The sequence below is a fragment of the Scleropages formosus genome, chromosome 2 (assembly GCF_900964775.1).
Source record: "Scleropages formosus chromosome 2, fSclFor1.1, whole genome shotgun sequence".
NCBI classification, from domain to species: domain Eukaryota; kingdom Metazoa; phylum Chordata; class Actinopteri; order Osteoglossiformes; family Osteoglossidae; genus Scleropages; species Scleropages formosus.
The window spans coordinates 6,697,823-6,724,781 of NC_041807.1; the positions used below are offsets into that span (position 1 = coordinate 6,697,823).

General features: G+C 42.0%; 1 protein-coding gene across 3 annotated transcripts in view; it reads right to left on the minus strand.

Annotated features, from left to right (window-relative positions):
- LOC108938188 (copine-5-like) overlaps nt 1–26,959 on the minus strand; it is a 115,922-nt gene that overhangs the window by 33,932 nt on the left and 55,031 nt on the right. For all 3 annotated transcript variants that reach the window (XM_018758552.2, XM_018758553.2, XM_018758554.2), the window contains one exon: nt 7,973–8,036. In XM_018758552.2, the coding sequence (XP_018614068.2) occupies nt 7,973–8,036 (64 nt within the window). The remainder of the gene's footprint in view (nt 1–7,972; nt 8,037–26,959) is intronic.

Here is a 26,959-nt window from a genome sequence, read left to right on the forward strand (position 1 = left end):
CTGACCCTCGCCTGCCCCTCGACTCTGATTATGGATTCTGATTCGGCTTCCGTGCACGTCGACCCGAACACTCTGCACTTGAGTCCGTCCGCGCAACCGTGACACAGCTCAATTTTAGAAAAATTAAACGTTGTCCGTTCCTTGAATCTTTTTTTATGTGGCAATAAAAGATTCATTCATACAAACACACAAAATAGGGTACATAGATTTATCAGTTCACCAAAAAAACAGCCTTTGTACTGTGGAAAGAAACCAATGCAAACAAAGGGAGAACATGCAAACTCCATAAAGACTAAGCCAGTTTCATACCTGCAGCCCAGGAGCTGAGAGGCATCAGCACCGCTTCTTGCACCACCCTGCTACTGCCTTTACTCTTCCAAGTAACACACACACACACACACATTTTCAGAACCGCTTGTCCCATATGGGGTCACGGGGAACCAGAGCCTACCCGGGAACACAGGGCATAAGGCCAGAGGGGGAGGGGACACACCCAGGACAGGACGTCAGTCCGTCGCAAGGCACCCCAAGCGGGACTCGAACCCCAGACCCACTGGAGAGCAGGACCTGGTCCATCTCACTGCACCACCGCGCCCCCCCAAGTAACACAATATATGTAATATAATACAGTATATATTTCATATATTACAATTATCAAGCAATGTATCAAATATTTCTAAAGACACACTAAATGTACTTTATTTTTTTTGATGACCCACAGCATAGTAACCACATTATTTTGGAATTCACAGGTCATAGAACTCGAGTGAAAAACAAGTGACAAATTCCTGTGTGGGTTCAAAAATGGATTTTGTGGGTTCAAAATTGAATAATGATGGGGTCTTATGAGGTTTAGTCAGAAACAGTATTATTGTTTGGCTTTCCTGTCTGTGCAGCCTGGTATCAGGGTTGCATTTTATTGCTTCAATCAATAAAATCAGAGAAGTACTCCAACTTTACAGTTCTACCAAAATTAAAACTACTGCTAACATAAGCCATTACTAGATTTTTATGGATACAGTTTAATTATTACATTCATAACTATAGTACAACAAATACATCAGCAATCCAGAAGGCCCATATTCTTAGTATGATCATCACTGGCAACCTGCAGCTGCTATGTTACAGTTACTCCTTAGTGAGCAATTTTAAATATCATACAGAAACACACACATACTCCCACACACATATAGAAATATAGAGTACATGGCAGATATTTTCTTATTATTGATAAAAATGCATGCAGATTATGAAGAAGGGAAAACAAAATCTGAATTTATAACAAAGCTAGTTTATGTCATTATTTGTGTTTTTATGTTGCTTTATAGGGGCAGCTAATAGTGTAGGGGTTACAGCTGCTGCCTTTGGTTGCTGGTTCGAATCTCACCTATTGCTGTAGTACTATTGAGCAAGATACTTACCCTAAATTAAACTATAAAGTTACCCAGCTGCATAAATGGGTAAATAATTGTAAGTAACTGAACATTGTAAGTTGCTTTAGAGAAGAGCATCATGTAATTATTGATAACAGGTATGTGAATGTTGCATATGCACAGGAAAATAATTTACACTTTGACTGAAAATGAATTGAATACAAGACTAAATTTAATAAATAATGAATACTGAACTTATTTTCAAGACAAAAGTATGTTAAAGGAACAAATAGATATCTGTTATTCACTGTGTAGACCATTCATTCCATAAAAAATATTAACATTTTTGCAACATTTCAGACACAGAGGCAGCAAAGCTTCCTACAATTTTATAGAATGTAAATGGTGTCAGATCTTAAATTTTCAAATGAAAGTGTTTAATTGTTATTAAGCAAATTTAAATTGTTTTCCAAGATTACAATTTATTTTTGAATTTTTGTATCAAAATTTGGTGCCGCTAAATTTGAGCACCTCTGCGCAATTGTCTAGATTTGACTAATAATGAAACAGGTCCTGCCTATAGATCTAACAGGACTCTCTATTCTACAGAGAATTTTGTCTGAGTTGTTTGTGAATGTCAGTTCAGCAGGAAAGGCGACTGTGTGTTTCTGTGTGTGTATGGATGTGTATAAGGAGAGCGACTGATACCAAAGAAAAGAAAATGAAATGATGGTGCAATCTATTTTCTAATAGTGTCTATTCTTCAACTTCCAATCAACTGTGCTGACTGTAATATAAGCTGCCAATAGTTCTTCTACAACACTAATGACAGCATTACAGTTACACATTCCAGCATATAAACCTGTCCGATCCTCACTTTACTTTGAGGAACACATGCTGTCGCAGGTACTACCAGGAAAGGCTGATTAAAAACAGAAACAGAAGTGCTAGAGGCTCTGAGCTCAGGGTTGATTGTTGACGTTCACAGTAAGTGCTAAACCAAGGATCTCAGGATGACAGAGGACAAAGCACATAGCTTTATGTAACTTGTTTACCTTTTTGCTCATACGATTCTTGCTTAAGGGTACAACAACCCTCTTGACTGTAGACTGTAACTGGCCAGCTTTACTGCATTTATGTATTTGCTTCAGTTCCATAAACTCTTTGACATCTGCTTGTCAACATTTCTGCTTATGAGCATTTAATTTTTTTTAAAGAGCTGATGAATTATTTATTTAATAAATAGCAAAGGTCACATCTGGTCCTGCATCTTTCAAGGGTGGAATTATTTCATCTGTTAATTCAATCACGCGCTTGGATTGTTACATAACATACGGTTATACCACAGCAAAGCATTTTATGTAAGTATCCACAAAGGAATTGATGCTTTTATATATACAGTGAAAAGTGAATTCCAGCAACAAGAAAACAAAGTATAAATTACAGATTGTCCCTGTTGGAGCAGCTGTAAGTTGTAAGTTATCAACAGACTGTTAACAGGAAAGCTGAACAAGCAATGTGCACGTTGGCAGGAAGATGAGCTGCAATGCAAGTGGAGCATTTTAGCACATTTTTCATTTATATTTAGACTTTTTCTCAACAAGACTGCAATCACAGTTTCATCTGTCTAAAAGTTCTTTTAAAAAGAGAACAAAAGGAGCAAAGGTGATATAAGATGAAACACAGAGAAAGGATTATACAACTGTGCAAGTTAATACATGTGCCTGATTTCTCTCACTTGCCAGATTCCTGTCCTTAGTTCAGGATCTCTGTATCTTTCAGAGAGCCCCTCTGAAAGGCACCAGATACACACTCAACAATGCACATCTGCTCCATGCTTCATAGGACACCCTATCATAGGCAGAGCAGCCAGCACACAGAGATAGGAGCTTCTGGGTATGACACCAGTGTCTGAGGGATGTGAGGTCCCTTGTAATCTTGGTGGAGGAGGTGTTCTCCTCACTTATCTTTTGGGTTTATGAAACCCACGTACTCAACAGCTGCTCAGAGTGCAGGTCTAAATACATCTAATGCTGCTGTATTGCGTCTTTCGTTGCTTGTAGTGTAGAAGGGGAAGATTCACACAACGTGCATCAGCAGACCATCATCACAGGTTGGCAGGCTTGTAAATATACATGGGCAAACTGTGGTGTCCCGCAGATCAGCTCCCAGCCCTCTGCCAAAATTGGTCATTTTTAAGCCTGCACTCTCTATGGTCCACTGTCCTCAGCCTCCACTCTGTTTGGTCCAGCTCTCCTCTGTGATAGCCAGCAGCTTGCCTCTGTAGACTACACCTTGTTCTGAACTACATTAGGACACTTTATCAGCTGCCTGCCAGGCAGATTGCACCCCCCAACTAGAGGAATGACTCGCTCTGTCACACACCAAGTAAGGAGAATATGCTCAGAGTCCATGCCCCTACACACTCTTCCTGCAGCACTGGATAAGCCATATCCCCTTTATCCCTGAGGTCCTAAAAGGGAAATATACGGAGACAATTCAATGGGTTCTCACGCCAGCTTTGAGCTCTGAAGATGGCATAAGGGTGCACTCTTCAAGAAGAGCAGCAAAGGAGTGCCAAATACTGAAGTGAGGTTCTTTGTTAGCAAATCCGCCAAAAGGGAGAACGTCAGGTGATTAACCTCTTGGACGTTCACCAGCAGATCTCTGGTACTTATTGTTGCCCTCAAAGAAGTTCTGTATATGTGGATCATCTTATCACACACATCTGAGCACTGCATTCAGCCATGTGGATTTAGGGTTTTATATTGACATCATTACATATAGATCATATAATGGACTGGTGTCATGTTCAGACTGTACCTCACCCCTTCAAGACTTGAACTAGATTTGCACTTTATTCTGGGATATGTTCTGGACCACCACAAGCCTGACCAGAACAAATGTGATTAACATGAGTGAGTGACTAAAATATCTAGGTGTGCATTCCAAGCATCAGAATCTAGTTAAAGAAATGAGAGATGAAGAGAGACATCAGCAGATTTTTGTTTTTTTTTTTTTTACAGACAGTTACTGGTTTTCTTCATATTGATAAAAACCATAAACTGGAAATTTTTCAAATAAAAAAAAAAAATTCCATGAAAAAGTACAGGACCTTCGTAATAAGAACTGGTAGTGTAATGGTTAAAGCTGCTGCTTTTGGGTTGAAAGGTTGTAGGTTCAACTGTTACCTTGGTCTATTGTTCCCTTAAACCAGGTACACACACACACACACATTTTCAGAACCGCTTGTCCCGTATGGGGTCACGGGGAACCGGAGCCTACCCGGCAACACAGGGCGTAAGGCCAGAGGGGGAGGGGACACACCCAGGACAGGACGCCAGTCTGTCGCAAGGCACCCCAAGCGGGACTCGAACCCCAGACCCACCGGAGAGTAGGACTGTGGTTCAACCCACTGCGCCACCGCACCCCTTAAACCAGGTACTTACCCTCAATTGCTCCAGTAGAATCCCCTTTCTGTACAAATGGGGAAATCATTGTAAGTTGCTTTGGAGAAAAGACTCAGATGGAGTTAACTTAAATACTGTCTAAATGCAGGAGAGGATGAGATTTTTAAAAATACGAAGGCAAAATAGTGAAGAATTTTGAAGAACTTTAGGTGTTAACTTTGCATTACAATTTTACAACTCCCCTCCTATTTCTATCGTATGAGTCAGCTTTCATTAGCAAGGTGCAGGAAAGAAAGCAGAGAGATGGAGAAGTGCCTGAGTGAAAGATAAAACTGTAGGTGGCTGGGAATAGATTAGAGACACTGACAAGGACACTGGCAGTTTTACTAAAACCTTTACTCCATATTTAAAAAATGTTTGAGAAAAATAACACAGAGGTTTTGGGCATAGCGATGACTTCCTGTCCATACTGTAGCAGTACACTCACATCATAAACTAATACATACATGAAAACACACTTACAGGAATGCACATACATACACACACAACAATACACAAGCACACAGACATGTACACCATTCATACACACAGATACGCAGATATAAAAGGCTTGAAATATTACACTCTGGGCTTTGTCGGACAACTCTTCTCACAACACCCTCACAAAATTATCAGCTGGCTAAAAGTAGCTTTGTCCTAAGGCTGATGCTCTCTGGGGCAAAGATCAATGGATTGACATTGGTGGTGAGGGATACATGGGCAACTGTCCCAAAGCCCCCACCCAGTGCTTTCAGAAATGCTGCTTTCCAGTGTCTCACTGGATCACAGAGATCAGGCAGCTGTCCCAGGCTCTGGGCAGTTCTGGGTTGGGCTTCTCCAGTTCTGAAGCTCGTCCTTCAAAAGAAGCACAGAGTAACCTTGTGGCTCGGGAGCGAGGCTGTTCCATGCTTTACACATTGCAGAGCTGTGGGGACAAGCTGCAGGTAACTCCCTGTCTCACCCTCCCACATCTTGCAGAGCTTTCGGCAGCACGTCACAGACGTGTGCTCCACTCACGCACATTGCAGAAATTCCACATAAAAGTTTTTTGACTGTTTGCTACCACTGATGGGGTAAACAGGGATAAATGAAAAAGATTCCACGCCAAACAGAAAATTTGTGGAAAGAATGATTTAAATACTGAGTAATTACATGGTAAGCAGTTATCTGTAGCCATGTGCCCAGTTTAATGCATAATCTCAATTAAATCAACTACCTAATAAAGTTCAACAGCTGGTAGTATAGTGGTGAACACTGTTGTCTTGCAACCCAAAGGTTGCAGATTCAAGCTCTTCCCCCCAGCTATAGTACTCATGAGGAAGGTACTAACCCTAAATTCATCCATTAAAGTTACTTGGTTTTATAAATTGGGTAAATAATGGGAAGCAGTGTAACTGTGAAAGTGGCTTTGGAGAAAGTGTCAGTAAAATAAGCCAATTTAAATCAGTTACTTGTTGCTGTCTTTCACCAGATTTTCACTTAGTGTGGAACCCTACACTGTTAGACACACAGGCTGCACACTGTATCTTAATTAAAATTCAAATTAAGTTCTTTGCTTCAGGATACAACAGAAGTTCTACTTTTGCCACTTGATTCCGTTTCCTTCACCATTACTGTACCTGCTGCAGCATAATGAATAAGGGTAAAAGTCAACTCCCCTGTGACACCATGCTCCTCTGCAGAGTTCTGAAGCTGTGCTTTTGCCACCCCTGCCTGTCCGTTACACAGAAAGCAAATAAGTATTCACTTCAGAGAATATTCAGCTAAAGAGACAGAACTACACCAGACTTGGGAAAAATAAGAAGAACCAAATCAAATTAGGTCGCATAAAACATGCAGCAGGGCAGTGAGTGTTACCAGGACAACTCATGGCAGGTGGTTTAATGGGAGGACTGAAGAAAAGACGAACAAGCATTGAGAAGAAAAAGCAAACAATGGCACAATTACAGCTCAGGCCACATAACAGCTGGGGTGGGGGGTACAGGTAACACAAGCAGAACTGGCTGAATACATTCCACACCTTCACTCCTTTAATAACACTTCTGACTTTAAAGCACAAAGGACACAAAGAAGGTGGTGATTGCTGTTGGGGGTGTGGGGGGTAGGAACACACCACACAGGCTTATGAGTCTGCGATACACCAGTAGAAGACTCAGCTGGGCCACACCACACCTCAAAGTCAAGTACCTGACAATAAAGAAACACCAATGGGCAAGAGACGGTGACTAATATGGACTTTGGAAGAGTCCTGTTTCAGGGTTTCATCCCAGCAGACCTGAGTCACTTAACTCCAGGATTTTGAAATGAGGAAAGAGAAAGCAGATGGATAAAAGCATTCCTATAAGCCACGCCAATAACACCCAGGGACTGAGCACTTTAAAAACAAATGAATATCTGCCTGATGTAGGAGGAGCTGTGACTTGACTGACATGTTTTGAACAGCCCACTTTCACAGCTGTAAATGTGTTGTTACTTGTCACTGTTTTATTTATTTTTTCTGTACTTTTTGTTTAATCTCCAGATTCCCAACTATTCTCCAAATTACTTGTAACTGCACTGCTGACACATACATTCTGTCAAAACAATGTGTCAGTAAGCCTGCAGGTTCAGGAAAGATTTGAAATCCTGTTACATAAGATTCAAGTGAAAAGTATACTGTAAACACATGGAACTTTTTGTAATATTTGCCTTCTATCTGACTTGGTTTTCAAGAGTTAACGTTAGCTGAAACAGTACGGAGAGCCGTGGTTTAATAATTGAGTCTGAGGTCAAAGGTCATTGAGTAGGAAAACAGCAGAGTGAAAATTTCAAGTTGGAAAGTAGACTTGCCAGGAAAGTCACTCACATTCACTCGCTTGTACACTTCACATTCACATTCATTCACACACAAATGCATGCGTATGGAACTACATTTTTTTACACACATACACTTAGATTCTGTCAGAATTATGCCCTCAGAACAAAAGCTCAGTAATAGATACTTTCAAACCAAACCATTTATATGTGTACCTTATGTTCATACATAATGCTTCTAGATAAACATGTGGTTTAATAATGTTCTTCAGAGCAGTCTTAAACAAGAGAGTAGGGAACATGAGTGGGAAGATGGGTATATACACCCTCACAGCAAAGGCCGGTAGCCATACTCACCCTGCAGTTGCTCAGCTCCTCAGCAGTTAGAATGATGGTGCCACACTTCTTCCCTGGAATCCCCCTGGAAGCAGATACACACTGTCAAAAACCATGTTGCATACATCAGTTATACTGCATTTTCATCTTCTCCTTTATTATCTGTTGGGAAATAAAGGTTTCTGATGGACCTGAAGAAAGTAGGGTGAATAGATTATAAGAATGGGCTCATTTGGTGCTCCTAACTCAGAAGAGTTGGGAAACTGTGCATTGCGAGGTGCAAACACCCTCCTGCCTACAGAAACACATACACTACAATTCTATGTCAAAACTTTCAGGAGCACATTCACAGTCACACACAGACACACAACTACTAAAATCACACTTTATAACAGGATTTTTTGTGTGCAAAGGTCAAAAGGGGGTACAGAGCTCAGTTACCCTCTACTTTAAGCTCTCCGTCCACCACAGCCCCCTCCACTTTCCCCCTCACACCCCTTCTGAGAACTCTCTAATGCTTGAGGGGATGAGTCATCAGTGGAAATCAGTGGCCACACTTGGGTTTGAGTCCACAATGTCCACCTCTCACAGAGAACAGCTGCCAGCATGATGGCTAATGCACGGAAAGGAGGGGTTGTAAGTCCATAAATTATTTATTGTATTTGTTCAAAACAGTGGTCAGGCCACAGTGAATAAAACAACCTCCGCACTACTCTGAATTAGTTCAGCTTCAAGTTAGTGCTCTTGTGCATTTAACCTACTGGGAGTAAAACATATAGACAGAGTCTGGAAGTCAAGCACAGGGATCAACATATCCATCCCAGGCTGTTGGAAATGCATGATAAAAACATCATGTAACAAGGGAGGAAATTGGTATATTCTGTTTGTGTACAATGGCATCACATGATGTGTGCACATCTTTAAACCCTGCACAGGAAGTGGACTAAGAGGAAGTGAGCACAAGTAGCATGGTACAATGCTGGATGCTGTGACACTGAGACTCAGTCACTGTTTAGTAAGGAATCTGTGGCTCAGAAATGTAGCTGTGGAGATCATGTCTTCCCTTTTTCTTCTTGTTATGGGACATACTTCAGGTTTGGAAAAACAAATTGAGGCCTCAACTTCTCCCTATATTTCTACTAACCAATTTTTTGGTTTCTGCCTTTCCCGTTCTCATTCTGACTGTCACTGGATGTGTTCAACAGCAAGACACATAACAGTCATTGCAAGAATTATGATCTAATTATATAATTCAACATAATTGTTATGTGACTTCCCTAATTACACTACATAAGTGATGAGAATTAAACATGATCAAAAGAAATGATTTTCTTATACATACTACAGAGGTTGTATTAAAATTCTCCCATAAATTTGATACCCAACCATAAAAAGAAAACAGAAACACACTGTCTGTCCAAGTGGAGTCAGAGTGAACTGGAGCCTAACCCAGCAACACAGGGTGCAGGGGAAGAGGACACAACCAGGATGGGACACCAATCCATCATAAGGCACCCCAAGCAGGACTTGAACCCCAAACCCACTAGAGAGCAGGTCCCAGCCAAACCAGCTGCACCACTGCACCACTGCACCCCCTGCTACAAAGAAACCAAATAAATAAAAGCATGATATTTAAGGCAATCCAAGCTCTTTGTCTTCACAGAGATTCTGAGTCACACAGTTCTTAGAAAATGTACTAATTGGTTGGTCAAAAAGCCCTTTGCTCAGTTCTCTCCAGGCTAAAAACAAACAGACCCAACACCCCTCCCAACCTGAGCTTCAGTATTTAATGGAGAGATGTACACAATACCAAAAAATAACTGCCCCAGAATAAGGCCTGATTTTATTATGCAAAACCCAACATACTTATGTTTTTAATCATAAAAGCATTTAAACTGCAGATTTAACCCAAGCGTGCCTTCTTTCTATCCAAGAAAAATACTTTTTCTCTATTGCAAATTCTGATGCAAACTACTACATTTCTAAAGCAGTCATTAAGCTTCAGTCAAGGCATGTCTCATACTTACGATCCCTCAATAGGACGCAAGTATGCATTTCACTTTTAGTGATGCAGAAGCTGGTGGGAAGTTTGGATAGAGGTGCACATTTTTACTATACTAAATATTGCTACAGGGGTTGCAGTGGCACAATGGTGTGGTGGTACAGCAGGTTTTGCCAAGGCCTCCTCTTTAGTGGGTCTGGGGTTCAAGTCTTGCTTGGGGTGCCTTGTGCTGGACTGGTGTCCAGTCTTGGGTGTGTCCCCTCCCCCCCTAACCCTGCACTTTGGGTTAGGCTACAGCTCACCAAGAGCAGCTTCAGATTGCGTGTGTATATACATTTATATTGCTACTGAGTGTGTTTTCTTGAAATGAATGGGAGTCATTGAGGTCTACTGGGTGCAAGTATATTAGAAGTTGTGATGCCCACTCTAGGCCCCCTGGTACCCCATAGCACTACTAATCATTTCTTTGGCACGTGCTCTGACAAACAGAATGAGGTTCCTCTGAGCCCTTGGCTCTGAATGCTAATGCAGTCCCACAGATATGAGTTGGATGCACTGTACCTCTGTTACACAAAAGCGCTTCATTGCTTATAGGGAGAAAATGTTTACATTAAGTGACTGATTCTTTTTACTGAAACTCATTCACATCATTATCAAAATCACAACCAGCCTGAGGCTACCTACATGCACATTTTTTACCAAAAAACTAAACCTATCACAAGCCTTGCATGTGCTGTTGAAAGGGTAAGAATTGATGTGGCAGTGATCTAGTAGGATCAGACCCTACACCTGAAGCTACTAGTGAAACTGCCAAGATATTACATTAATGTACATCAGAGTTTTCCATTCAGATAAGGGTTCTTCCTTATTTATAATCTACAGCAGAGAAGTCATCTTGGCTCAAACTGAGAATACTGAGGATCCAACAGACACATTCTCCACGACACTGCAATAAAACGTGCCATGGTTCAAGAGACACAGACTGAAGTCTCACAACAGCAAGAGAAAAGGCTGAGCCAGTACCAGGTTCAGAGATTCCACTTACACGGAAGTCTCTCAAAAATCTTGAGTCCATTTCCTGAATAAGGCAAGATTAACTGCAGGATAAAATGGGCCATAATTATTGCTAGGAACCCCCTCTCCAAGCACCAAGGGTGTGTAAAGTTCAATGCAAATGCATCTTCTGCCTTCAGAGATAAAGGTTGTAATCACCAGCCTCTAAAGGCCTCCTACCCCAGGGATACAGGCATCCAGGTGACCTCTACCATTCAGTGGAGATGGGGGTAAGAAGGGGACTTTTGGTTTGGGATCCGTAGAGAGAAACCCAAAGTCTTAAGTGGGAAAAACAGGCCCCTTGCATCCTTAGTGAGATATTGAGTGGTGGTGGCTTAGAGCAAGGTGAAAATCTCTAATAAGGAATACTGATAAGTTCATTTTCGGCCAGGGAAGGAAGGGGTCACACCCATCATCAAAAGGTTTGTCCTTTAATGAGAATGATCAGTTTTCTCTAATTTGTCTGTAATTTTGCACGCATTATGTAACTGTATATGCAGCTTCAAAGTGGCTGCAGACATTTGTTTGTGTTTGAAATGATGATAAACCCTTTAGGCAGACATCTTAATTAAAATGAAGAACAAAACATGGGGAATGAAGGAAGGGGGGGGGAGGTATTGCAACTGTTAAAATTGCTTTTACTAAGCGTAAGAGAATTTGCCTGGTTTTCAATTGTCCGCCTAATTGAGACACACATTTGAATTGTTTCATTGGCGTGCTTCAACATATATATTCTACTCAGGCTGATGTGCACTAATGTTTCTTCAAATCTCAAGCCATTTCACACTATAACCAGATTACATTCACAACAATGGCAGCCCTTTCCTCGGCTCCAAAGCCCCACACAATTAAAGAGCTATTTAGAGGGGAAAACACACTGAAATGAATGAGATATATGAGAAATATTTTTAAAAAAACCTAGCACATAAATAAAGGTGGTTTCGAAAGAGAAGTAGGATGTGCAGTATCAAAATTATTTTCGTGCTTTTCCTCAACAAATAATTTCAGGTTAATTGCTCAACAACAAAACAGGAACAGAAATCATTTTTGAAATGAGGAAATGAGAAACGTGTTGATGCTAACACCATTCTGAGCAGTTTATCAGTAGCAGGTCAATGAAGGGAGTGAGGGGGTAAGAAGTCAGCTTTGAGCATGTCAGGTTCCTGAGGCTTTGATGACCACACAATCTTTGTTTCCAAACAAGTCACAGGACAAAGTGCATGCAGGGCCACTAAAATAATTTTTCTGGCTGCATATATCAGATTGCCACCTATAAACACACTTTAAATACTCTGCCTGGTGCAAGTATTATACTCTGCTAGCAGTTTCTTTCTGTAATACCTTTAATCAGTGCCTGTTCCTTACTAATTATTATAATTCCCACAACCAGGAAAGATACCCAATTCAGTCACAGCTACAAAAATATGTAGCAGAGTAAGAGAAATATGTGAAAAAAACCTTCACTTCAGAGAAAGAAGACAAAATCATTTGAATGTTAACAAACCATAAACACTGATTACAGTAGAACAAACACAAACACAAAAGGGAATGCACATAAATATGCAATACCGGGTTAATATTTCTAAACTCATCAGCTAAACTACACAAACATATTGGCTGGCGCAGATAGATACCCTAGACAGGACATGTTATCACACTGGCAAGCATTTGGCAGTAAATGGTAAAGATGAAATGCTGAAGCTACAGGCAAACCTGAACCCTCCCCACTTCTAACAGGTTTTTTTGCACCACTTTGTCTTCTCAGAGCTCGAGGCAGCTTGTAGTGCCACGCAGACAGCAGCATTAGAGCAACAGAATAAGATGAAGACTATAACCATGCTTTGGGAGGCACTGCACACTTGCAAGGGAGATGAAAAATTCCTTTAGGTGCCAGATAAGACAGTATTCAGTTAGGTTCTACGATGGTGGAGGAGAATTACAGGCTATCCAGAAGTAATTGGTATAATATATTTCTGAAGCCACCAGCTGGCAGATGCTCATCCATGTGTGGACAAGGCCAAACGTGAAGTCGGTATGGGCTGGGGACGAACTCTGACAAAGGGCATGGTACTGGAGACATCCTACCCATTTCACATCCTAATACAGCTGCTCCTCATCAGCTCACTGAACAGGAAAGCTATTCAGACTCCACTTTCAGAAGAAGAAATGAGCAGCCCCCACTGAGAGAAACTGTGCCCAAACCAAAGAACAGAACCTTGACTTAGTCCTCCGCACAAAAAGGTCTCAGCAGCATCCAGCTCAGATAACGATAAACAGCAAGTGCTCACACGCTGTAAACAGCACTTACACAGCAAGCTTGGCACAGAAAACAGGAACCACCAGGGATCCAAACCTTACTGGAAATTAATCAAATCTATGATAAGTGCTAAACCCACAGCACCAGTGAAACATAAGAATATCATGCTGCTATGTCCTTGCTGTTTTTTTTTTTGTTTCACTCCACTAAGGCAGACACCATCAAGCCTTTAATTTACCACCACATGAACATCTAATGAGAATGAAGTAATGTGAAAGGATAGCTCTCGCTCAAAAAGAAATAATGACATGTGCTTTACTGTCTCACAGAGGGCAGCCAGCTTCAAGGCACAGCCTCCCACCAGGAATATACTATGGAAGGAGGAAACCAGAGACTTCTGGGTCTTGTTCAGAGATCGCATGCAAAAACCTATTTGGATGTGGCCCCTTTCATAGTTGCTGTGATTTGCATTGACTTGGTTACACCAGCATGGTTGTATTAGGTGACTCCTCTAAAAAGATGCCTTGGGTTGCCCATTATCTTTTGGTCATTTGTGTCAAGTTCTATTATTCCTACCAGTTTATCAGTAGAACACTAGGTTGATCCCTTATCACTGAAAAGAGCCTCTGTTGTTCTGTGGTGCTTGAGCTACCCAGCAAAATACATTTGGGCACATTTTTTCCACACACATCTTGTCATACACCTGGATCCATCATCAGAGATATAACAGGTCACAGGATGTCTGAGGTCTTTCAACATCAGACACACTCACACAAGTAACCTGACCAGCACTGATCATACCCAGTCTATGTCTCTGAGGAAATACCTTGACCTCCTCTATGTATTCTTTTCAAGAGACTGTGAGCTCCAACTAAATGACTTGTCAGGCAGCTTCAGGAAGCAGGACAACATTTAGTCATAAAGCCATCTCTGTGATGGTGGCCGCCAACCTAAGCTGCCTGTGTAAACCATCATTACTATGACCTGTTGTGCTGTTCCCCCACTGCCATAGGCATGAGGATCTTCTCATGGTGCCAATGAGAGCAGACCTCACTTAGCTCTATTGTACAGCTGCTAAGATCGTGATCCAGTGTTCCTATCTTCGGATAGAATTATTATGATGAAGAATCATATTTTACCTATAGCTGAAAAGATTGATGGGCTTGATAGTACATCATAGACTTGCTGAATCAAAAATTTTGATATGCTGAAGCTCTCCTCTTCTAAACTGTACATGTTTCCAGTAACTTTTGGCCCGAGCATGCAAGTAACTCATCTTCCCCCCTCGTTTTCCCCTGGGGTATTTCTCAATTGATCTGGTAGTAGTGTGCTAAGGCTATTTTCCTTTCAGAAGGTTGCAGGCCAATCTACCAACCTTACCTGGCCTCTGTTGCCATCTCTCTGGCCACTTTCTTTCCAGCTGCCACCAAACTGTATTTGGTTGTCGACCAGCATATTCCTGGTTGTCACGAGATACCTCAGCTCATCCATTTGTGTCACACATCTTCTGAAGCACATTGGATGCCTTATCAGTGATGAAACCTGGGGTAACTGAGTAGTTCAAGTCTTTCAGCACCAGACACCCTCACCCAGGCAAGCTGACCAGAGTTGGCAAGATTAAGTCTCCATTCATTGTGCAATGCCTTGGACACAGGACTCACAAAAAAGGTGTTAACTCGGTCTCGGTTAGCTGAGAAATTCTACGGTTGACAAAATGTTCAAAACATCATATAACATAAACTTCAAGTAATCAATAAGAAGCTCTGCCATCTTTATTTTCAAGATGGTTACCATTCTTCTTGGAATGCTGCTATGCTCCATTTCTGAAACTCTCAAATGCCATAATTTTTTATTACTTGAATAGTTCACTATGCCTGAAGATAGGTTAAATCATATGTAGCTCTAGTGACTGGGGAGGTTATGGAAGTCCTTTTAACTTAGTTTTGTAGTTAATAAAATCACTCCTGAATCCATTTAACAGTGTATACAATATAAAGTAAATTAATAAAGATATAAAATAGGGTGGGCATTGTGAAGTGTGTTAATTTACGAATGACCATGAAATTACAATACAAAGCAAATATCTGACCCGTTGAACCACACAAAATGGCTGCCTGTTATAGGCCTTGTTGAACAGCTGGTGCAATGTGGATTCATAATTCATAAATCGCACACTCCTTTCTGGTATGATGTTATAGTTGCATTCCTTTGAAATGCAAAATGGAACTGTTAAAGAAACAGGCATGGAGAACAGCACATGACATACATTAACCATCACATACAAAAAAAAAACACTGCACAAACCCAAAAATGTATGTATGAAGATTTAGGTGTAAAACCTACCAAAACAATATATTGTAAACAAAGTACATGAAAATAATGAAAGAACAATAAAAGCTTTTATTTTACAATTTCACCCAGATTTTGACCATCAGACTTTTTTTACACACTTTGGACAACCATGCTTACCTGTTCAACAAAGCACCACTGATGGGTTAGGTCAGTAGGGTTTACAGTATGAGCAAGAAAAATACATGATATGACAATACCAAGAAAGGTATGCCCTGCCACCTGGGCGGGCTTGAGTACGACTGGTTCAGCTCCTCTGTTTATCTACTGTATATTTTCTTTTTTTTTTTTTTTTTTAAAAAATTAAACTGATGATTATTACACCTTTTTAATGCTGACACATATTAGACATTGGTATTTACTTTAAAATGACTCACCTGTACCATTTCAAATTGTGATTGTCACTTCTAAATTTGAGGCATCATAATTTTCACATTAATTGTATGTGTTTATATCTATAAATGACTGGGAAAGTGAAAATCACTCCTTTCATTCATTCATTCATTCATTCATCTTCCTCCGCTATCCGGGGCCGGGTCGCGGGGGCAGCAGTCCGAGCAGAGTCCTCCAGACTTCCCTCTCCCCGCACACCTCCTCCAGTTCCTCTGGGGAAACCCCAAGGCGTTCCCAGGCCAGCCGGGAGACATAGTCTCTCCAACGTGTCCTGGGTCTGCCCCGAGGTCTCCTCCCAGTGGGACAAGCCCGGAACACCTCCCCAGGGAGGCGTCCAGGAGGCATCCGGAACAGATGCCCGAGCCACCTCAACCGGCTCCTCTCGATGCGATGTTCATGACCATAGGTGAGGGTAGGAACGTAGATTGACCAGTAAATTGAGAGCTTCGCCTTACGACTCAGCTCATTCTTCACCACAACAGATAGGTACAATGACCGCATTACTGCGGACGCCACACCGATCCGTCTGTCAACCTGCCGCTCCATTTTTCCCTCACTCGTGAACAAGACCCCGAGATACTTGAACTCCTCCACTTGAGGGAGCAACTCCCCCTAACCCGGAGGGGGCAATCCACCTTTCTCCGACTGAGAACCATGGCCTCGGATTTGGAGGTGCTGATTCTCATCCCCGCCGCTTCGCACTCGGCTGCAAACCTCCCCAGTGCACGCTGCAAGTCTTGACTTGATGAAGCCAACAGGACCACATCGTCCGCAAAAAGCAGAGACGAGATCTCGCGGCCACCAAAACAGACACCCTCCGTTCCCTGGCTGCGCCTAGAAATTCTGTCCATGAAGATAATGAACAGAATCGGTGACAAAGGGCAGCCCTGGCGGAGTCCAACATGCACTGGGAACAGGTCTGACTTACTGCCGGCAATGCGAACCAAGCTCCTGCTCCGGTCATACAGGGAACGAACAGCCCGTTGCAGCGAGCCCCGAACCCCATAATCCCAAAGCACTTCCCACAGGATGCCACGAGGGACACGGTTGAATGCCTTCTCCAGGTCCACAAAACACATATGGACTGGTTGGGCAAACTCCCACGAACCCTCCAGCACCCTAGTGAGGGTATAGAGCTGGTCCAGTGTTCCACGGCCAGGGCGAAAACTGCATTGCTCCTAATGAATCCGAGGTTCGACTATCGGTCGGATTCTCCTTTCCAGTACCCCGGCATAGACTTTCCCAGGGAGGCTAAGGAGTGCGATCCCCCTGTAGTTGGAACACAATCTCCGGTCCCCCTTCTTAAAAAGAGGGACCACCACCCCGGTCTGCCAGTCCAGAGGCACCGTTCCCGAATTCCACGCGATGCTGCAGAGGCGTGTCAGCCAAGACAGCCCCACAACATCCAGAAACTTGAGAAACTCGGGGCGGATCTCATCCACCCCTGGAGCCTTGCCACCGAGGAGTTTTTTGACTACCTCAGCAACTTCAGCCAGGGTAATGGACGAGTCCCCCTCCAAGTCCTCAGCCTCAGCTTTCTCTACGGAAGGCGTGTCGGAGGGATTGAGGAGATCCTCAAAGTACTCCTTCCACCGCCCGAGGACATCCTCAGCTGAGGTCAGCAGCACACCACTTCCACTGTAAACAGTGTTTGTGGAACACCGCTTCCCCCCTCTGAGTCGCCGGACAGTTTGCCAGAATCTCTTTGAGGCCGACTGAAAGTCTTCCTCCATGGCCTCACCGAACTCCTCCCAAGCCTGAGTTTTTGCCGCGGCGACTGCCAGAGCCGCACTCCATTTTCCCTGTCGGTACCCGTCAGCTGCTTCAGGAGTCCCATGAGCCAGCCAGGCCTGATAGAACTCCTTCTTCAGCTTGACGGCATCCCTTACCTCCGGTGTCCACCACCGTGTTCGGGGATTGCCGCCGCGACAGGCGCCGGAGACCTTATGGCCACAGCTCCGAACCGCCGCCCCAACAATGGAGGCGTGGAACATAGTCCATTCAGACTCAATGTCCCCCACCTCCCTCGGGACCTGGTTGAAGCTCTGTCGGAGGTGGGAGTTGAAGACTTCTCTGACAGGGGCCTCCGCCAAACGTTCCCAACAGACCCTCACTATGCGTTTGGGCCTGCCAGGTCTGTCCAGCTTTTTCCCCCGCCATCGAATCCAACTCACCACCAGGTGGTGATCAGTTGACAGCTCAGCCCCTCTCTTCACCCGAGTGTCCAAGACATATGGCTGAATGTCAGAAGAAACGACTACAAAGTCGATCATCGACCTCCGACCTAGGGTGTCCTGGTGCCAAGTGCACTGATGGACACCCTTATGCATGAACATGGTGTTCGTTATGGATAAACTGCGACTAGCACAGAAATCCAATAACAACTCACCGCTCGGGTTCAGATCAGGGAGGCCGTTCCTCCCAATCATGCCCCTCCAGGTGTCACTGTCGCTACCCACGTGGGCGTTAAAGTCCCCCAGTAGAACGACAGAGTCCCCAGTGGGAGCGCTTTCCAGCACGCCCTCCAGGGACTCCAAGAAGGCCGGGTACTCTACACTGCCACTAGGCGCATAAGCACAAACGACAGTGAGAGACCGTTCCCTGACCCGAAGGCGCAGGGAGATGACCCTCTCATTCACCGGGGTAGACTCCAACACATGGCGGCTAAACTGGGGGGCTATTAATAAGCTCACACCCACCCGCCGCCTCTCACCAGTGGGCAACGCCAGAATAGTGGAGCGTCCACCCTTGGTCGAGAAGAGTGGTTCCAGAACCCAAGCTGTGAGTGGAAGTGAGCCCGACTATATCCAGACGGTATCTCTCAACTTCCCGCACCAGCTCAGGCTCCTTCCCCGCCAGTGAGGTGACATTCCAAGTCCCAAAAACCAGAGTTGGCGCCCGAGGTTTGGGTCGGCCGGGCACTCGGCCCCGACCACTGCCCAAATCACAATGCACTGGCCCCTTACGGTCTCTCCGGCAGGTGGTGAGCCCACCGAAGAGCGACTCCACATCATGGCTTCGGGCTGAGATAGACCTGACCACCAGGCACTCGCATGCGAGCCCCCCCCAGGCCTTGAAAATCACTCCTTTCACCCAAATCAGTTTTACTAACTGAGTTGTAGTATATTTATTTCTTATGAGAACAAGCATTGCTATGAAAAAAAGTAGGATTAATGTGTTTTTGAGGACTTGAACTGGCATCATTATCTAATTTACTTTTAAACAACAGCAGAGCAAATAATCACATCACTCAGCCTGCACCAAAAACAAAACGCCACTGAAAAATTCATCCATGAGGCACAGGGATTTGAAGAAAAGACACCACCATTTGACGCACAGCAAAGTACTAATATGCCATGTTTATTCAGTGAAATTGAAAAGGAATTAATAATTGAAAACTTTGCATTAGAATTAATAAGGCAGATCAATGAAGGGTAAAATACAGAGCAAAGAAAAAACAATACAGCAAAGCTGCATAATTTGGGGGACATGTGGTTGGGGATGATGGCATCAACTAGTCAGACAAAGAAACCCAGAGCAAAACAGCATGCAAAGATGTCTAATAAGACAAAACAGAATGATTCAGAACTATGGACAGTTCCACCTGTGGCAAGAAGCGCAAAAAGGGCACTGATAGCATTTTAATTAGTCCTGAACATCAGATGTGAGGAGAAGTGATGATAGAGAACAGGCCCAGCATGGCTCACACTTGAACTACTTCTCTCTCTCATCTGTACAAGCGGACAGAAAAGGTAGTATACCCTGAGGCACATTCTAAATCACATAAGTTTTCTTTACCAGTGTTTCAGAGCGGTAATTGCTTTCATTGGCTTGAATGAATGAAATATGTACATTTGCATGTAATGGTAGGATAAAACCATCACCGGTCCTCGGTGCTACTCGCTGTGCCACCATGCCGTCCCAGTGGTTTGGTAGCATCAAGCATTGAGACAGCATTAAGCATTAAGCAAAATCAAAATGAATGCTAACATTAGCTGCTTGAGGATGAAGCGTCACACCTTAAAGACATTACATTACATTTATATTTACATTTATTTAGCAGATGCTTTTTCCAAAGCAACTTCCAATGAACTCTATGTAGTGTTATTAGCCCACACACCTTATTCAGCAAGGTGACTTACACTGCTTGATACACTACTTGCAATGAGTCACTCATTCATACCTCAGTGAAACACACTCTTTCTGTCACTCACACACTATAAACTATAGTACATTGGTATGTACTGTCTTAATTAGACTGAACTGCAGCTAGAACACCATAACATACATTTTGATTCTCTTTTCCAGATTTTTAAAATGTCATAAATCAAGTTATAGGCACTCCTGTTACACTGATACAGTTGTTTGGCTTTTTCATTCTATGAGATCAGCTACTTTCATGGGAAAACATGGAAACTGCAAATTGAAGTAATACCTCATTGTCTGCCTTCTTGGACATTTACCATAACAGATGCAGAATCTTCAAAGGGTCAGAAGTCAGCCTTAAAGCAGCATTTTCACATTTTAAATTTGTTAATTTAGGATGACACTTTTCTCCAAAACAATAGATTGTGATTATTAACTAGTATTTAGCTGACTCCTTCAATCCAGGTCATTTACAATGCTAGATACAGTAAACCAGTCTACAGGGATTCACCTGTCTATACAGGAGAGAAATATAACACAGTCATTCACTCACAGAAAGTACAGTTTATTGTAGAGTCACCAAGTCATCTGAAATGTATATCTTTAGACTGTGGGAGGAAACCCACAAGAACTTATAACCCCTATACAGACTGGCCCAGATTTGAATCTACTTCCAAACAGTCAGGTACTGTAAGACAGTAGCACTACCTGCTGCACCACCGTGCCACCCAAAAATTTAGCTGATTCTTTCCTCCAGTGCAACTTACAGTTCCTTACCCATTCATACAACAGACCAGTTCCTTTGTGAGCAATTCAGGGTATTATTGCTGGAGATGGAATTCTAACCTGGGACTTTTGAGGGTACCATTAACCACTACGCTACAGGATGTCCAATGGTACACATTAACTAAGGCAACATAACAATTACTTAGCTTTAGGCAGAATTTCCAATTAACGGTCTTTTAATGAGATATATCAATGGATTTTCGCGCAAATTTAATAAAGCCAAAAATCGCAGCTTTAAGCAGACAATAAATGTCAGTCTCCTGTTGGATAACGCAAGCAGAGGAGTGTCACAGGCAATTAGCAGGCAGACTGAGCAAGGCTGTTTAATGTGTATAATACAGTGGCCCTGAAGTGCAGAAAGCATGCAAAGTAAAATGATAAGGCAAACAATTTGAAAAGAGTGGCACTACAAATTAAAAGAGGTGACAAAAAAAAAACGAGCATTGCTATAAACTAGAGTTGGCACATATACTTGAAAAGGCACCAATGAAAATTAAACTGTGCGAAAGGTCAGTAGGTCGGATCTTGGTAGAACAAGTTCTTGGGACATTGTAAAATGTATAAAGTTAGCACTTATCCACTCATCCCGATAAAATCAGAAGCTTTATTATGTAAATCTAAGTGATTATAGATTTTTATCTGTGTTTACTGTGTCCAAAACAATAAGCATATAACTGTAGTGAAAACTTAACTAAAACATGTTTAGCGTTTGCTGCATGCAGAAAAGACTACAAAATCCTAAGCAGTGCATAATGTATTAAAAGTAATGGTTTAGGAATTCAAAACCAGAATAGTTTCAGCTTTTAATTAATGCCTGACATGATAAAACGCATAAGGTTGTTCCCATTCTGAAAACCTCTTCATACACACAGAATCACAATGATTTTAATAGAACACAAGCAGGGCTGACAGAACATTTAAAAAAATAAATCGGTAATTTCTTGCAGGTTTCAAATACTGTGTGATATATTGGTTTTTAATATTGATTTAGTTTATTGAATGAATGGCACAAAACAAAAATTCATTGATCCAAATGTTCTGTGGGATGTTCGTAATGAAATGGGAAAGCAAAAGTAAGTGGATCCAAGTACTATTTTTTCCTGAGCTGTGAACAGCAAATTTTTAGATTCTTTACAGGAAGAGCAGAAAGGGTGATTACTGCAGCAGATGTGACACGACAGAGGAGGTAAACACATCTCAGTGTCTTGATCACACACAGGTGTACTCCCTGCAATGAAGGGCAGCAGTGAATGCTGCAATGCTATGCAAGTTTTTTCTCATCAAGTGTGATTTCATGAACAAATTAATAATTTTGTATGAGGGATGGGCATATGTACTTTTTAAATCAATTGTGACTCTAACTATGCAAAAACACCAGTAAAGTATGTTTAATTTCTTTCATCACATTTGAAATATTAAACTGCATAAAGTGGTATTGAGTCATGCTTGGGCTGATGAATCTTTTGTTTAGGACTGATAATAAAGTAGGCAGCAGTTGTATTGGTAATGTGCATTTAATTAAATAATGCCCATATCATTTTTCTTTTGAAGGGAGAAAATTAAGAAATATCTTTCCTGATCATTTCTCATATTCTGGTGTTCCTTAAATAACACTGACTGCATTAGATGAAACTTAAACATTTAGTGATTCCTTACCTAATGTAACTGATAAAAACATTACTTAAAAAAACAAAATAGGAGAACTTATTGTTGCCATGCACTATAGGCTATGATTAAACATGGAGCATGAAAAAAGCAACATGCAAAGTTATAAATTTGCTTAATATGATGTTCTACCTTACGATTACCCTAAGAAACTGTTTTCACTGGAATCGTTTAGAATTCCCTGAAGTAGTATAGGACTGACTGAAGTGTAAAGATTCTGAGAAAGCCGAGTCCTGCTTACCTACTTCAGGCTCAATTTAATGTACTGTTGCCATGTGAACGTGTCCACTCATTCACTCACTCTGTAGTGTTTCCCTTTTTAACATGCAGTACTTTCATTTAGCATTTTTTTACCTCTGTCTTAACACCATGATTTCTGTCTGTCTTCAAAGTAGAGATGAGGTGATTTGTTCTGCTTAGGAAAAAAATCTAAATTAAAATCGCAAAAAAGTTAAAAGAATAGCAGGCCCACCTATGGTTTATGAGAAGTTTATAAGAGGTTTATGGGACATGTAAGGGTGGTTCTTTTGCCTCTCTGTTATGAATGAGATATAATGTGATTTGCGTCACTGAAATTTATGGTACAGATACTTAATACATATGTATTATCCAAGATGGCTAGATTTAGTGTCCAGAGAAATTATCATCATCAAAAGCCTCTGCAGCTAGGCCGCCCACACAGATATTAGCCACGGCCATAAACAGAAAGCCGGTCTACAGTGAATGCGCAGGGGAAAACCCAGCACAATAGGAAAAGCAAGATATTCGCTGGTGAAAGCTATTTATCTTGGATGTAACAAATTCATTGTCCAAGGGACACTCCTCTGACAAACCAACATGTTTCCTTGTGAACAAATCACAAAAATGGGCAGTTCTCTACAGAAGGTGATGAAAGATGGATCTTTACTCTCCACTCCGCTCAACACAGCCACCTGATCTAACATCATTACTCCCATTCCAAAACTTTGTATCTGCCCTCTTTAAACCTTTTACTGTGGTTTAAATGCATATTCCTAAATCAACTTAAAATACTTATTCATAATAAATAAATCATAAGAAAAAATTCTGAAGAAACAGAAAAAATTCCAAAGTTCTAGATGACTGTTCTAGTTCCCAGACCTGCGATTCAAGTATTTTATATATATATATACATAAATACATAAACTAACACACAGTATCCACAAATAAATGTCCTTTAGTCAGTTAGTTTCTCTTTTGGCATTTCATTGTACATCTAAAGCTAAGACAGAGACAGTAGCAAAAGAGCATTGCAAAAATCCCAGAGGCTTGAATTCATATGGTTATATCACTCCTCTGTGCGTGGGGTGTGGTGGGGGAGTGGAAACAGATGTGCTGATTGCAATATTTTGTTCTTCACACTAGAAGTCCCTGCTGTACCCAGTATAATAAAAATGTCATTATGCTGTGCTGCAAAAGTTTTATTAATTAAGTTTTACAGATGGTGTGTATTCTACAGTCCACTGCAAGAAGAGGACTGGTGGGACTTTAAAAAGGTGAAATCTACTCTAATTTGTCTTCATAATGATTGCAGTGCTAAAGTCAAACCAGGCTAATACTTTCTGCTCTCATTATGTACCTTCAAGAAGTATTTTGCACCAGTTGACTTAAATCTCTGGAATAATAAATAGGTGATGCTTGTGGAAGCATAATAATGTGAATTTTTAAAAGAAGCTTTAGTAAATTATGTATCTTTCTTTTTAAAACTGGAGACATGCTGAGCTGTTGAGACAGCAAGACGCCTTTCAGCTCTTCCTTTCGTCTCATCATCTCCTAATTTCATTATGCATAAATTTCTCCTTTTAAAACATGAAAATGTCTGTCCTTTCCAAATTCAGCAAAACAACAAAAATCGTATTTTGTTTATGCTTCAGTCATTCATAGTTTTATGCACTTCCTTTAGTTTGATTACTTAAGTGTACTGTACTTTTTTCTATGAGATGTTGCTTAATTTGGAGAAAAGCACCTGCTAAAAGAATAAATGTTAATGTTAGTGCATCCTTTACCTTTCATATGAGTTTACTTAATTATTTGTTGTCATTCTGGTTATCTAAACAGCTGATGGTGATTTTAAACTCAACTGACAGGGATAACAGTTGTTGTTTTCATATATTTCTCCCTTTATTTTCTTACATGAGGCTGCAGAAATCACTGCTAGGCGACAGAAAAATAAGATCCTGCCATCTGCCTAACATAAACACTTCTGTTATTTGTGTCATTGGGAGTGAAAATAAAAACACCGTTCATTTATTCACTTACTTTTTCCTGGGACACCATCACATTTATTCATTTAGCTGACACTTTTCTCCAAACCAACCTACAGTTTTAAGCTACATACAACTCTTTACCCATTAATGCTGCAGGTTAATTTTACTGGAGGAATTAGTGTTAGTACCTTGCTCAAGGGTACTACAGCAGTAGGTGAGATTTGAGGAAGCAACCTTCAGAGCCAATGGCAGCAGCTCTGACAGTACGCTATGTTTCATTATCTGGTTCCATGGTGCCCTGACACCTACTCTTCATGCCTCCATTCACCCCTCACCCTTCCATAAAACCATTTATTTGCCTTAGAACATCCCACAGTCAGAGCATTTCAGCAGCATAAACCCTTGTGGGGAAAAACAAGTGTTTACAGTATGAGCAAGAGACATACATCTTGTAACAATACCAAGAAAGGTGTGCCCTACAACCTGTGTGGGCCTCAGCATGACTGGTCCAGATCCTCTATATAGCTATATAGTGGCATTCAGCTGCTCTTGTTCAAGTGGGAGGCCAATAATCTGATTCCAGGCCTGTGACTGACCGTGTTCTTTTAATGGAAGCAGGCAGACATCTCCACAGAGTCCTGACAGTCTAAGGAATGGGAATTCATCTCCAATTACTCCAATGCCCCACCTTCTTGCAGAAGCACCAATTGACTCAACTAATGCCAACCAGTAAGAGTAATCACATTAAATGGTAATGATAATAAGGGGAAAGCAATTACACGCTTTGAATCTCCAGAGAATTAATAAATGTGGAGCTCTTTCCACAACTGTTGATGTGAGAGAATTGGTCACCTGAAGAAAAGTAGAGGCCATAAATCAAAGAGCTGCTTAAGATGGGCAATGGGGAAGGGAATTCTGAGGTAGTAATTTTACAATATGCCATTCCTGTTATTCAGTAATCAGGATGAAAATGGCATCTACCATAGCATTCATCCAACACTTGTCTATTCTGACCCCAACTTTTTCAAAGCCCGGTCTTCAGTCTGGACTCCAGGCAGATTGCCAATGTTGTAATGTCAGCAACAGAATTCATGTAGTGTAGATACTGTTGTTTTGAACACTTACAGTGCACTGAATGGCCCCTGCATGGAAGAAGCCATATAAACAAGGGTTAAACCAAACCATGAACTGACCAGAAAGCTTTCCAGCTAATGAGCAGCCCTTTTGGGAATCACACACACACTTTCTGAGCTGCTTTGTCCCATACAGGGTCGCAGGGAACCAGAGCCTAACCCGGCAACTCAGGGCGCAAGGCTGGAGGGGGAGGGGACACACCCAGGACAGGACGCCAGTCTGTCGCAAGGCACCCCAAGCAAGACTCAAACCCCAGACCCACCAGAGAGCAGGACCCAGTTCAACCCACTGTGCCACCACGCCCTTTTGGGAATCATTGAATGGAAAATGGGAGCAGGTTATATGGGACCTTCAGATGGAAATCAGGGGTAGCATGAGGACTGGGGTCATTTTCTTATTAGAGGTGGTACTTTGCCTCTGTACTTCCTTCTACGCACACACACTGTCTGAAACCACTTGTTCCAAGCAGGGTCACAGCGAACTAGAGCCTAATCTGGCAACACATTGCACAAGGCCAGGGGGTAAAGGACACACCCCAGATGGGATGCCAGTTCATTGTAAGGCACCCCAAGCAGGACTCAAACCCCTTACCCACCAGAGAGCAGGACCCAGCCAAGCCCACTGCGCCACTGCACCCCTAATTCCGTCTATACCTTCTTTTTTTAACATCTATGGAGACTTTAGTACATGTCTGTGGCAGAATGAGAAAAAGACAAGCTGCTCTGTGGAAGAACTGCAGCTAAAAAAAGCTAAGTCTATCCTGTGTTTACATCTGATTTCATCATGCCTGGAAACCAGCTTGAATGCACGGCAATGTGAACCATTGAAACATACTCTCTTGCTTGCATATTTAATTTTTTATACAGACATGTTAAAACTAAGTATAGCCAGTCTTCAAGGGTACTGTAAATGTGTCACAGACCAGATCAGTTGTCACCTATGTGCATGGCTCGCTACCCATGCAAATAACAAGACAGATTAATGAAGACCTAAGACTT